The sequence below is a fragment of the Oryctolagus cuniculus genome, chromosome 6 (genome assembly GCF_964237555.1).
Source record: "Oryctolagus cuniculus chromosome 6, mOryCun1.1, whole genome shotgun sequence".
Lineage (NCBI taxonomy): Eukaryota > Metazoa > Chordata > Mammalia > Lagomorpha > Leporidae > Oryctolagus > Oryctolagus cuniculus.
Genome location: NC_091437.1, coordinates 62630277 through 62643266, shown reverse-complemented (window position 1 = coordinate 62643266; position 12990 = coordinate 62630277). Strand labels below are relative to the sequence as shown.

The window sequence follows — 12990 nt, the reverse complement described above, 5'->3', positions numbered from 1 at the left end:
AGCGCACCCAGCCCTCCTCGCTCCTGTCTCCCATGTACCCCCAAGGGGATGCTCAGCGCATGCTTGGGAACGAGTGTGCAGCCCCCACGTAACCACGCAGAGGTATCCGTGGAGGTATCCAATGGACGGGACGCAGTCTTGCAGGCTGCCTCCCAGCGCCTCCCCCCCCTCCGACAGGACGACAGGCCCATGCCACAAAAGGGGTTGTGAGGCTGCGAGTGGAAACAGGACAGACCAGAAGACCAGAGACCAGACTGTGAGCGGCGTTTATTGTAGCGTACACAAGCCACCCACGGCCAGGGCCTCAGGGCCCCCAGGACATTCCCCGTGGGCACCATGGAGCCACACTGCTGGGCACAGGCCCCCACCCCCACCCCCGCCGGCAGCTCCCAGCATCCCTGAACAGCAGCGCGGCCAGGGCCCTGGTGGGCGCTATCCCCGAGGAAACCTCAGTGGCCAGGGGCCAATGCCGGGCAAAAAAATGCCTTTTGTTTGGCTCGATTTAACTCATTGCCAAGAACTGAAAAAAAATCAAGACCACGCACATAAAAATCCGCATCTCTGGCTTCCCCGGATTTCTGCCTAGACCTCCGTCACAGCCACCAGCTGCGGCTGGATGGCAGCTGTCCCCTTCCGATGGGAACCTGGGCCTTGCCACAGTCCCCACCACACCTTACTGCGCTCCCAGGCAAGTCGCCAGCATCCCTTAGGTTGTGCGAACATTTCTCCCGTCACAACACCACATCTCCAGTAACAGTGGCTCCCCATGCACGGCCGACCGGGCCCCTGCGGGACCCCAACTCCTTTTAACCGCAGCCCAGGGAGGGGGTGGGGCAAGTCCACTGCCCACTCCATGCAGCTGCTAAGAGCCAGCGCTGCGGGCAGCGGCCAGGCTTCCCACGCCCGGGGCCGTTCGCTCCTGTCCAAGTGTCCAGATTCCCTGAACTTGAAGTGCTAGCAAGCAGGGTGCGCACAGGAGGCGGCGGCGCAGAGCGGGCAAGCGGCGGGAAGCAAGCAGCCAGGCCTGTGGCGCTGTGCCGGCGCCCTCTGTCGGCCAGGAGGTAGCTCTGCAGGCTGTAGGGACGACTCAACTTTTCTGGGAGTCAACCATCTGTGGCCAACAGTTCCCCTCCCTCCCCGCAGGGGCCACACCCTGAGCTTCTAGCAGCTTCCCGGGTGAAATCTTCTGACTCCTGTCGCAAGCCCTTGGCCGCTCCGCTGGACACTGGCACCCACCTCGGTCCCCGCAGGGCTGGACACCATTGTCCCAGCAGGGTCCCACCTCCCCATTCCCCTCGCTCTGGGGCCTTGCCTGGCTCAGGGCTTGGCAGACATAACCTACAGAGGCGGGGAAGCCAACTCCCAGCCTACGGGGTCGGGCAGGGCACTTAGGTGAGCAGGAAGGCTGGGCGGGCCCTCGGGGGGATGGGGCCAGGCCATGGTTCTACGGAGAAGCCGGGGAGCTGGGCTTTTATGTGAAAGACCCCAATTTCTGAAGGTCAGCTGACTGGAATAAACCACCAGGCTGCGGCCAAGCCACCGGGAGGCTGGGTCCAGGCCAGGGCCACGGCTGCAAAGTTCCAGCAAGGCCCAGCAGCCAAGGGACCTCGGAGGCAGCCGGTAGAAGCCAGCAGTGTTCAAAGCGGCGTTTACTGGAGGAGTTTGTAGCCATCATCACGTTTGATCCTGGGAGGCAAGCGAGAGGGAGAAAATTCTTGGACCCATTTCAGAGTCTAGAACACTGAGGCTGAGGTGGGCTCCTAGCAGGCTCAAGGTTACAGCTAGTAGGGGAGAGCTCGGTGGCTGGAGGAGCCACAGACCCCAAAGCTCACTCCACACAGCCATTCAGAGGAGTGTGTCCCAGCGTGGGGCAGGGGGCCCAGGCCCTACCTCCCACCTCCCACCTCTGCCTTCTTAGCTGTGGCCTTCTGGTCTCCTGAAATAACCCACTACCCAACAGCCAAGACACGCGTGCACACGCACGCACACACGTGCACACACACACACCCAGTGCAGCCGCTGCAGCTTTGTGCGTGAACTGCGCACCCCCGCAGGTGGAGCCCCTCAGGCTCCTGCAGCCTCGCCCATCGGGAGCTTAGGAGGAGGGTCCCGGGGGCCCCTACCAGCGGCCTGGGCAGGCCAGGCGTGTGCTCATGGCCCACGGCGGCCTCACCAGTTGGCTTTCACTGCCTTGATGTCACTCACGAGGTTCTGGGCCAGGCAGATGCCAAAGATCTGTAAGACAGAGGGTGGGTGAGGGGCGGGCCAGGGCCAGGGCCAGGGCCGGGCCAGGGTGGGACTCACAGGCTGGCACAGTACCTGGAGGAGGGCAATGCCCACGAAGACCCCGGCCACGACGATCAGGTTGTCCTGCAGCCACTTCTCAAACTGGCCCACGCAGCCCTTGGTGTGGATGGAGCCCTGCTGCTCCAACTCCTACGGCACCCACACCGGGCTTGTCACCCACATGGCTCTCCCTTCTCTCCCCCACCCCACCCAGGGCCCAGGGCCCGCAGCACCTGCTCCCTGCAGCTCTACCACAGGGCCTTGGCACAGCTGCCTCCTTCTCACAGGTGTCAGCAGAGACACCGCCCTCCTCCTCCAAGAGGCCTTCCGTGACCACCAGCCCCTAGCTGCCATCTCCTATTTCCTTCCGAACACTCCCCAGGCTGTTTGTGACAGTAGTAAGCACGTGTAGTAAGCACGCGAGCCTGTACTTAGTAGCTGTGAGCTTCCTGGACCGCCTGTCTCATCAGCATGGCTCCCCCAGGGCTGGGGCCAGGCCTGGCACATGGCCGACGCTCTGCAGAGCTGCGGCGAGCAAACCTGCATATGCCCATGTTCCTGGGGACTGCACAGGCTCTTGGGACTCGGCACCCCTCTCCGCAAAAATCCCTGGGGCCACTGGGAGGCCCCGCTCCTGTCTCAGGGTCCCCACTGCCCCCAGCCCCAGCCCACTCACCAGTTTGAGCCGGACGTCATAGCCACACTGGGTGTTGAGGACATCTTCCTGAGGGCAACAGGCCGGTTAGCAACCCAGAGGCACCTGCGATGGGGGGGGGGGGGGGTGGAGGGGGAGGGGGAAGGGAGGCGGGGCAGGCCTGGGTCCTGCTACATCCTCTGCTCTTAAGCAAGTCTCCAAGGTCCCACGTCAGGGCAGTGGCTGCCCACACGCCGGCCCCTGCTGGGAACCTGCCTGCTTCCGCTTTACAAGAACGGGAGACCCTGCCACCCCCCTGCACAGGCAGGTGGGGGGGTTGCTGAAAGCGGAAGCTCTGGAGCCGCCCCACCACCACACTCCCAGAACGGGCCCCCACGGCCACGCCCCCAAAGCCCCGCCCTCCTCACCGCAGGGTCCCGCACACAGCAGGAGAAGGGCACCCCACAGCGCTCCCGGCTCGGGTTCAAGTCAGTGCAGTTGAAGTAGATGTTGAGGTTCCAGTCGTTGGGCCCGCGGGCTCCGCAGCAAGACCACTGTGGGAAGAGAGAGCGCCCTCGTGAGGGCAGGGGAGCTGGGCCCAGCCCGGGGAGCCTCAGCCAGCGCCAACAAGCCAGGGAGGGGGCGGCCAGGTGGGCTCCTGGGCCCAAGGGGATCACAGAGTGGCCAGGGCCAGAGCTCCTGGAGGTGGTGCAGGAAGGGGATCCTCAGCTGCCCCGCCCCCAACCCGGGAGAGGCTGGAGAACAGGAGGAGAATGGGGGTTCCCAGTCTGGATTCTGGCTTCCTCTGGCCAGACGTCACTGAACCCCACGTGTATACCAGCTCTTCCCACTGCCCATCCTCACAGCTGTCCCATGCTACCCCATCCGTGTCACCAGCACTACCCCGAAGCCCCCTTACCCCTGCCCAGACAGCCAGCGTGGGGCCTGCGGTGAACCAAGGTGCTCATCCCTAGGCAGCCCTGGAGGGCAGGCAATGCAGCCGACCCCTCCCACCTGCTCAATGCCAGAGGCAACTGCTGGGGGAGCAATCACCCCTCCCTTCACATCACTGCTCCCTCTCTTCCTCTGGGCGACTCTGACGCCACCGGTTATCATCTGCCTTCTCCATTAACCCCAAAAGGATGGGTTCCACCGGCCCAGGACCTGACACACAGTAGGGCATCAGAACATGCCTGCCACACTGCCAACTGCATAAAAGTGGGGCTCAGGGCCGGCGCTGTGGCGTAGCGGGTAAAGCCCCCGCCTGCGGTGCCAACATCCCATATGGAACAGTCCCAGTGTTCCACTTCTGATCCAGCTCTCTGCTATGGCCTGGGAAAGCAGCAGAAGATGGCCCAGGTCCTTGGGTCTCTGCACTCATGTGGGAGACCCAGAAGAAGCTCCTGGCTCCTGGCTTCAGATCAGCCCAGCTCTGACCATTGTGGCCATTCGGGCAGTGAACCAGCGATGGAAGACCTCTCTCTCTCCCCCTGTCTTTAACTCTGCCTCTCAAGTAAATAAAGAAATCTTTATTGAGAAAAAAAGAATGCCCTGGCCGGGGAGCGGTAGCCTTTGGAGCCTCTGCCTCTGTTCCCCAAGCCCAAGTCCCTGCGAGGCCAGGAACGTGAGGCCCCGCGGCATCACCAGGTCTGGGCTTCTCCTGGGACAGGGGCCTGCGGTGAGGGCGTGGTCCCAACACACAGGGACCGTGCTCTTGGTCCTCTGCTCGTGGGCGCCCCCTGCAGGTGGCGCACGCTGGAGGCTGCACTCACGTATTCCTGAGCAAAGTCAATGAGGTTCTGGAGGTCAATGTCATCGCGGTAGGCCTTGACGTTGTTGTTGATGAAGAGGTTGAGCTGGTCTCGGATCCAGTCCTTGAAGACGAAGGCCAGGATCCCCGTCGCCAGCTCCAGGAAGAAGATGAGGCCGAGGAACACGGAGAACTGGGGATGGGGGTGGGGAGGGCACACAGACGATGGGGCTCTGGCGACAGTCGGCTGGGACCTGCTGGAGTCGTATCAGAGCCCCACCCCCACTTCCATGGAGAGCCTGGAGCCTAGCACCCCACCTTCGGTTATCTCCCGAGGGTGACAAGCGGCACTGTTCCGGCCTCTCCTTCCACCTGCTAATCACACCCTCCTTCGAGAGAACCACCCTCTACTTTCTGCTGCCCTGCCTAGAACGGAGCAGGGGCAACCTCCGACCCCATCCCAGACAAGGAGTGGGCGCGTGCCGTCAGCCCACCAGTCAGAGCGCGACCTCCCCAGGACCCGCGGGGAATGGCCTGGAGACAGCCAATCAGAGCCAAGGAGAGGTGATTAAAGCCTGGGGGTGGGCGAGCCGCTGGGGAAAGACAGCTCCAACCCCCAGCAGGAGGAGTTCCGGGCCGGCGGGCAGGGGGAAGGCGGCATGCCCCCAGCTATACTGCAAGAACTGCTATACTGCAAGAACTGGCCGTGAATGGAGGCGGCTGGGGTCCCCGGGGGCTCCGAGGTGCGGGGACACTCACAAACTTGAGGAGGAAGGTGTTCTCCCGCAGGGCCCCGATACAGCCAGCGAAGCCCAGCACCGACATCACACCTCCAACTACCACAAACAGCCACACGGGGTCCAGGCCACCCAGATCCGTCAGCGCTGAGATGTTGGAGAGGACACCCTGGGGTGGGGAGGGGGCACGTGTGAGCCGCGGAGCTGCCCACCGCCTCACCCCACAGGCAGCCCCGCACCCTACCCACCACCTTACCTTCTCGCCCCAGGCCCAGAGGCCGATGGCCAGAAACAGGGCTCCCAGCACCTGCAAGAGCAGCGGCCGGAGTTCAGGGCTGGGCACCAGCAGCGGCACCAGCCCCCTCGCTCACTCTTTCCTCCCCAGTGCTAGGGGCCTGTGATTGGATCTGGGGTCCTTCCTACCTTTGCAAGAACACATGTTCTGTCCCCACAACACCGTCTAGGGGACCAGAGCCAGCCCCAGCCTAATGAGATGGACGTTAGGAGCACTTTCCTGGAACCTAAGACTGGAGCAGAGAGTGGCAAGACACTGCCGCCCCCCCCCCCCAGGCCCATGCTGGGGTTCCAGGCTCCCAGCCTTTCTGCCACTGCCCTCCCCCTCCCCAATGCTACCCAGGGCTCCTCCCCCATGCCCAACCCACCACAGTAACCTCCATCTGCCAGCCAGCGTGCTGTCATAGCTCACAATGACCCCTGGTCAATTCCACACAGCGCAAGCTCTCTGCTGAGCAGCCCCTGGCCTGGCCATCAGCCCTGCCCTATTAAACACCTGGCTATGGCCCTGCCTAGGCCTTCCAAAGGCCAGCTTTGGGCTCCTCCCCTGAGCAGCCCTGGACCTCAAGGGCAGCTGCCCTCCCATGCCTGACCCTGAGGATCCTACTCCGCTTTCTTCCCAGGAGGCTCTGCCTTCCCTGCCCCGGCCCCGTGGCCACTCCGGTGGGTTCCAGCCTCAGCCTTCTGCCCCTCTCCCATCTCACACCCACCTTCCATCCCACCAGGACGCTGGCATCTCCCAGATCTCCCCCCAGGCCTCACCCAGGCTGAGGACCCCACATCCACCTGCCTGCCGCAAACACCTGGCACCCCAGGCACCGGGCGCACACCGAGGACAGGCGAGCTTCCGCGCCAGCGGGGGAAGTGGACAGTGAGCAGACAAGCCTCAGGTACTGATAGGTCCCGTAAAGGAAACGGATGCATCAGGGGTAGGGTGTGTTTTAGAGAGTGGCAGGCACTGCGGCCACAGCAGGGACAGCGCGTCCCATACCAAAGTGTCTTGTTTGATCAGTAGTGCAGCTACTCTGCGCTTCTGATCCAGCTTCTGGCTAATGTCTGGAAGGCAGAAGATGATGACCTGAGTATCTGGGCTCCTGCTGCCAATGTGGAAGACTCAGATGGAGCCCCTGGCTGTTGCATTAACTTAGACTGTGAACTAGTGAGTGGGCAATCCCTCTCACTCGCTCTCTCTCTGCCCACCACCTCCTCTGTCACTCTGCCTTTCAAATAAGTAATTTAAAAAAGATTTATTTATTTACTTGAGAGGTAGAGTTACAGACAGAGAAAGGGAGAGACAGAGAGAGAGAGGTCTTCCATCTACTGGTTCACTCCCCAAATAGCCACAATGGTATAGCTGGGCCAATCCAAAGCCAGGAGCGTCTTCCAGGTCTCCCATGCAGGTGCAGAGGCCCAAGGACCAGGGCCATCTTCCACTGCTTTCCCAGGCCATAAGCAGGGAGCTGGATCGGAAGATGAGCAGCCGGGACCTGAACCAGCGTCCATATGGGATGCGGGTGCTGCAGGCAGATGCTTAACCTACTACACCACAGCACAGGCCCCTAAATAATTTTTTTTTAAGAAGTGGCAGGGTAGGTGCGGGCGTTTTGGCTGAGGTTTGACAAGGAGAGAGAGAAGATCCCAACAGGCAGAGATAAAAAAGTGAAGGGGCCTCAGGCAACTCCCACCTGGCAGGAGCAAGGAGGGCCAGACCCAGCAGGCACTGGAGCCCTGGGGAGGAATCTGGACTGTGTTCTGGGAGCAGCGAGAACCCACCAGGGCGGGGGGACCTTCTGCCTGCCAAGGGCCATTTGGATATTTACAACATCATCTGTCGGCCACACAAAACTCAGAAATTAACCTGCTAGAGATTCGCTGAACTTTGAGTCCCGCCTGCCAGACCACGTGTCCCACGTGAAGCTCAGAGCAGGGCAATGCCAGGGTCCACTTGACATTCAAACAACGCCACCCCCTCATTGTGTAGAAGCCTCCCTGGGGCCATCCTCACCCTAACCTGAAACCTTCCTCAGCCCCCCCGAGTGGCCCAATCCTATCAACTCAGCCCAGGACTCTCCCTGGAGCTGCCCTCCCCTCCCCCACCCTCAGCTTCCCAGCTAGACCCCGACCTCCTCCCCCCCACTGCCCCTCACCCACCCATCACTCCTGCAGGGCAACCCCCACACACTCACTCCAGGAAAAGCTGGGCGCACCTCCACCCCCCCCCCCGAACAAACTTGGGTCACCCCCACCTGCTGCCCCCAGCCACTCCAGGTCATCTCCAGCCTACAGCTCTGCACCTGACTGCTGTGTGACCCCAGATAAATGACTTAACCTCTCCGTGCCTGTCCCTTCACGTCTCCCACCGGCAAACGGTAGACAGTAATAGGCGGCCATGTGACTAGAACTCCTTGGAACTCGATCTGCCTAACAACCCTGGGGGTGGGGGGCAGACTTCATTATCGCCCACGGCCAGGCTAGGAAAGCTGAGGCCCAGGGGACTCACGGCCAGGCCTGCGGTGCCCTCCGAGACACCTCCTGACCCCTCACTAGCACTCTCTGTACACCACCCACACCCTAGAGGCCCGAGGACCCCCCTCACAATGGCAAGCGCCCCCAGCAGGTGGGTCCAGGACACGCAGACCAAAGGCGCCTGGCACGCTGACCCAAGGCATGGGAGCAGACCGCAGAGGCAGCACTCGGTTGACAGGGTCCAGATGCCACCCTGGGAGCAGCCCCCTCTGTGGGCAGGGGTGGAGTCCCCCCCCCCCCCCCCGGTGTGGTCAGCTGTGGGATGTCCAGGTTGCTCCCCCAGGGCAGGCCCCTGGGTTCCCAGCAAGGCAGATCTCTGTAGCCCCTCCCTGCCCACAAGCCTCCAAGCACCGGATTAGGGTGGGGGCAGGGCTGTGACACCTCCCCCCCCCTTTGCATCAGCTTAAGGCGGCCAGCCCAGGCGGTGGAGAGGCAAGGGTACCCAGCCGGCCTGGCCTCCGCACCAGGCTCTCGACCCATGGGCTGAACCAGGGGTGCGGCTCAGCTCGTACCCTACACGATGCAAGGGGCGAGAGAGGGGGCGACTCGCACCCAGTGCCTGAGTTCTTCCGGGAAACACCTTGCCATTCTCCCCTAGTCCTCAGGGAGCCTCCCTCCACTCCCAGCCACGCCGGCGCCGAGATCCGCCGCCTGCAGTCCGGGCCTCTCCGGCGCCCCCTCGAGCGGCCCTGGGAGTAGGCGTGGGGGTGCAAAGAGGAAGTGGGGGGCTGTCCCGAGCCCTAAATCCTGAGCAGAGAGCGGGTTTCCCAGCAGGGCCCGGACCGCCTCCCCTAGCCTGCCCGTCACCCACCCCCCCACCCTCCCACCAGGCCAGCACAGGGCCCGGCGCAGACCCCGAGCTCACCCAGAAGACAATGTTGAAGCCAAACAGGAAGTATTTCCCGCAGCAGCCGACCTCGGGGTCCTGGAAGTGCTGGTGCTTGCCGGGCATGGTTAGCGGACGCCCGCCGGCCCGGGAGCCGGAGCCGAAGCCGGGGGCCGGGCCCAGCCCTCCGCGGGCCGCCCAGGGCTGGAGCCGCCCGGGGCCTAGCCCGGCGGCTGCGGCTTCATGGCCGCGGCCACACAGAGCGCCGGTCGGGCCCCGCCCGCCCCGCAGGGACCGCCCCCGGCGTCCGGAGCCCCGCCCCCAGCCCTGCTCCGACCCCGCCCCCTGCGCAGGCGGCCAGGGGAAGCTCCCAGCGCTCTTCCATCGTGCTGAACGTCCAGGGGCTGGTAACTATAGGCGTCCAGATCCCTGGGCCGCACAGCCCCACGAGGCTCAGTACCAGTGGCAGCCCCATCCCGGGCCTGCTGTCAGAACCCAGAGGACTGACCGCTGCCCCTGGGAGCAGCAAGGATGGTGATGTGGAATCGGCTGCATTTAGTGCCATCCGTACCGACTCAGACTCAGGCCCGATGGGGACCATGGGGACCGGGGTCTCATGCGTGCTTCACCTGCTGTTCTCCCACCCCATCCCCCAGTTTTGCCAGCATCCTGTCCTCCAACCCTTAAGTTGAGGGTCCCTGGCATTCCCCTCTCTCCTGTAACCGGGCTGGGGCTCTCATGGGGCTCCTTAGTACCCAGGATCTCATATGAGCTCCCAGAGCAAGGATTCAGGAAATCCAAACGCTATTCAAAATTGTAGAGCCCTCCTTTAAAAACTTGCAACTTTGTTTGGAAGTATATGTTTAGAAGGAACAGGAAGGTGCAAGTGTTCTAGCTCTAACTGATGCCGGGGAGGCCTGGGCCACCGGCCTGCGCTCTTCAAGAGACGGGACAGGCTTTCTCCAGCTTCCGCTATTCCCTTTGCCCCTCTGCACAGGGGAGGGTGATCTCCTCCAACCCTCCAGCTCCGTGGGCAGGGAGGGCAGCCTGTGCAGGGGACCCAACCCTCATTGCTGGTTAAGAGACAGGACACAGGCTGTGATGAAAGGCAACCCCTACAGGTGCTAAAGCAGAGGGGTCACAAAGAGGAACCCCCCACTCTCATTGCTGAATGCCAGCTCTCAGTTAACAGTGGCTTCAAACCCCCTCCCTCCAAGCAGAAGCCCCTTTCCCATGGAGGCCAAGTCAAGTCATCACGGGACACACCCTCATCTTTCCACCTGCTGTGAGCCCTCTCTCCCCATCCCTCCCCCCACCCCCGTCATGACACACTCTCCCCAGGGAACCCCTCTCAGCTCCTCCGGCCACCACCCCATGCCACCACAAGGCCCAGGTCATCCTATGTCAAGCTATTTATTTTCACTCCGGGATGGGTAAGGCTCGAGCCCCCTGCCTCCCACCCCCACCATGGCAGTCAGAGGCTCCGGTGTCCTCACACCACAAACTTGTTCTTGGCTAGGGAGTTGCTCTTGGTGGCTGTGTCAGCGTGGGCCTGGTAGCCGATGATGGTCTTGGTGGAGAGGCCCAGGCGCTCTTTGTATATCCGCCTGGGTGGGTGGGGGCACAAAAAGGAGAGACCCACATCAGGTGGGCAGCAGAGGGGCTGGGCCAAGATGACCCCTGCCCTCCTAACCCTGACGTGGCTCCAGCCCCAGCCACTCCTGTTTCATGTGTTTCACTGGTGCGGGAGCTCAAGGTAGGACCCCAATGCAGCCAAAGTTCTAGTGCTAGGGAGAGCTGGAATTCTGCATCCCCAGCCCCTTTACACAGCGGGGTAAGGATGGGGGCGGGTAAGGGCGAGGGGCAGGGGTATGAGAGCTGCCAGGGACCTCCCTTGCAGGCCAGGCCACCCCCACCCCCCTTCTCGTTAGAGGAGACCCAGCTGAGCCGCCCTCACCCGATGTGCAGCACGCCTGCCTGGTTCTCGGCCTCCCTGGTCCACACGGCGATCTTGTCTCCCTTGGTGCGGACGTTGAGCACGGCCCCGCACACCTCTCTGCTGTGCTCCGCAAAGCTCTCCCCGATCAAACACAGCAGCTGCGCCCGAAGCGGGAGAGGGTGGCAAGACCTCCGGCAGAGGCCTGGGGCTGCCCCCAGCTGCCCTGGAGGCCCCTCCGGGTGTCCCGCCCCTCCCCCCACTCACCGTCTCCAGCCACAGTCGGTCCAGCTCACTATGGCGCTGCTGCTTGGCCAGGCTGATGAGCCAGCGGCCACCCCTCTTGTTCTTGCTGTCTTCCCACATGGGCTCAATGCCATCCTGCCAGGGGGTGCAGGTCCACGACCCCCCTGGGGTCGGAGGGACGGGCCCCGCCCCCTCCCAGCCTCTGCGAGCCTCCAGCCCTCCCCAGGAGCAGGGTCCACCCTGAACCACTCATAGCCTGTTGTGGGCCTTGTCTGTTTGGGTGCCATGTGTGTTACTGAACCAAGTTCCTGAGACAGGAGTTCAAATGGGGAGGATCCAGGAAGTCTCTGGGGCTGACATCCCCGGGGCCAGAGATGTCCCAGGCATGGCTTCTAGGTCCCCAGACCTCGCGGGAAGGAAGTCACCAGGACAAGTCCTGGACTGCTAAGGTCAGCATCTCTAGGGACTTCCGGTGCTGTCCCTTGCTTGAGCCAGGCCAGTCGCCTCCTCCCTGCCCTCCCCTTGCAGACTTAACCACTCTGCTTTGACTGACCCTCTGGGCCAGAAATCACAGCTGTCTTGCCCCCTGCCCCCTCCCCTGGTCCCTGGGAGGGAGGAACAGAGCAGAAGCCAGGAGGCTCAGCCCCCACCCCCTTGGGGATGGGGCTCCCAGGAGCAGAGCTCACCTTGAACAGGGCGTAGTCACAGCCGGAAGAGAGCTTGCTGGCCAGCTGGATGTGACCATACATCCTGCAGAGGGACCCCAGCCCTGCTCAAGTCAGGGTTTCTGAACCTGGCTCCAGCTGGCCTCAGCCCTGCCCGGTCCTCGCCACCACCTTCAGGCCTGTGCTCATGCTCGCCCTGCCACCTGAAACCCCACCCCCAGTTACTCAAGCCCCACCTCTCCCTGGAACCCCACCCCCTGCTGCCCAACCCAACGAAGCCTGTGCTGCCCCAGCTGGAGCCTGGGACTCTCTCGCCCCAGCATTTGCAGAGCAGTTTCCTGGGAACACTTTGGCTGCTGACACAGGCTCAGGCATGGAGGAGACCTTGCCCATGGCTTCTCCAACACATGGCCATGGACTTGCAGAGTCAAGGTTGTCCCCTTGCTTCCCCCACTCCTCAACCCAGGCTCTCTCTTTCCCCCTGAGCCGCAGGAAGGCTTGCAGGTGGCAGAGGTGGTTGGGCCCCAACCCTGTGCCCTAGCTTGAGACCCACCAAGCCTCACCCTCAGCACACATGGAAGGGTTCCCTGGAGCGGTCTGGCTGGGCTGTGCCGGAAGCACTCACTCCCCCCACCCCCACTCCCATGCGGGATGAGAGCCCGGGCTCCGGCGCCCGGGCACACACTCACGCCCAGAAGTCCTCCACGGTGTCAACCTTGGTGACGAGATGCAGGTTGTCCTGCCAGGCCCGGCTGCGGTCATTCTTAAAGAACCACAGAGCCCACCTGGAGGGGGTTAGGGAATGAGGGGAGTGGCCGGGAGGAAGCCCAGAGCCCTCTAGGTCTGCTCTGAGCAGCGCCTGGGCTGAGAGGGGTCTCTCTCTCACTCTCCCCTCTAAGGACAGAGATGGGACTTGGGGCAGAGGCACCCCTACACACACACACGTGTGTGTGTGTGTGCGTGTGTGTGTGTACAGGTATCCTGCAGGGCCAGGGGACAGAGGGCAGCATTTAAGCAAGAATCTCAGCAGGGTTAAGGCTGGGGGGAGGGGGACAGTCGAGGTGGGGTGGGGTGGGCAACAGGGCTCTAG

At 62.9% G+C, this 12990-nt stretch overlaps 2 protein-coding genes across 5 annotated transcripts; both read right to left on the bottom strand.

Annotated features, from left to right (window-relative positions):
• Positions 1-247: 247 nt before the first annotated feature.
• TSPAN17 (tetraspanin 17) lies at positions 248-9337 on the bottom strand. Of its 4 annotated transcripts, none has more exons than XR_011389442.1 (9): positions 9093-9321; positions 5664-5714; positions 5430-5576; positions 4693-4863; positions 3349-3474; positions 2963-3006; positions 2320-2436; positions 2124-2235; positions 248-1686 (listed from the first exon to the last, which is right to left on the bottom strand). XR_011389442.1 is itself a non-coding variant. In XM_051843649.2 (9 exons), exons 1-9 carry the CDS (start codon positions 9177-9179, stop codon positions 1650-1652), a joined length of 846 nt encoding a protein of 281 aa, XP_051699609.1. In that variant the 5' UTR covers positions 9180-9337; the 3' UTR covers positions 248-1649. The 4 variants fall into 4 exon arrangements, 2 of the variants coding, with proteins under 2 accessions (XP_051699609.1, XP_051699610.1); XR_007918579.2 differs by having other exon boundaries at positions 2174-2235; XM_051843649.2 differs by having other exon boundaries at positions 2174-2235; positions 2963-3010; positions 9093-9337.
• Positions 9338-10471: 1134 nt separating this feature from the next.
• EIF4E1B (eukaryotic translation initiation factor 4E family member 1B) lies at positions 10472-12072 on the bottom strand. Its single transcript, XM_008255448.3, has 4 exons — positions 11922-12072; positions 11257-11370; positions 11011-11150; positions 10472-10660 (listed from the first exon to the last, which is right to left on the bottom strand). The coding sequence occupies exons 1-4, from the start codon at positions 11982-11984 to the stop codon at positions 10546-10548; spliced, it is 432 nt and encodes a 143-aa protein (XP_008253670.3). The 5' UTR covers positions 11985-12072; the 3' UTR covers positions 10472-10545.
• Positions 12073-12990: the final 918 nt, after the last annotated feature.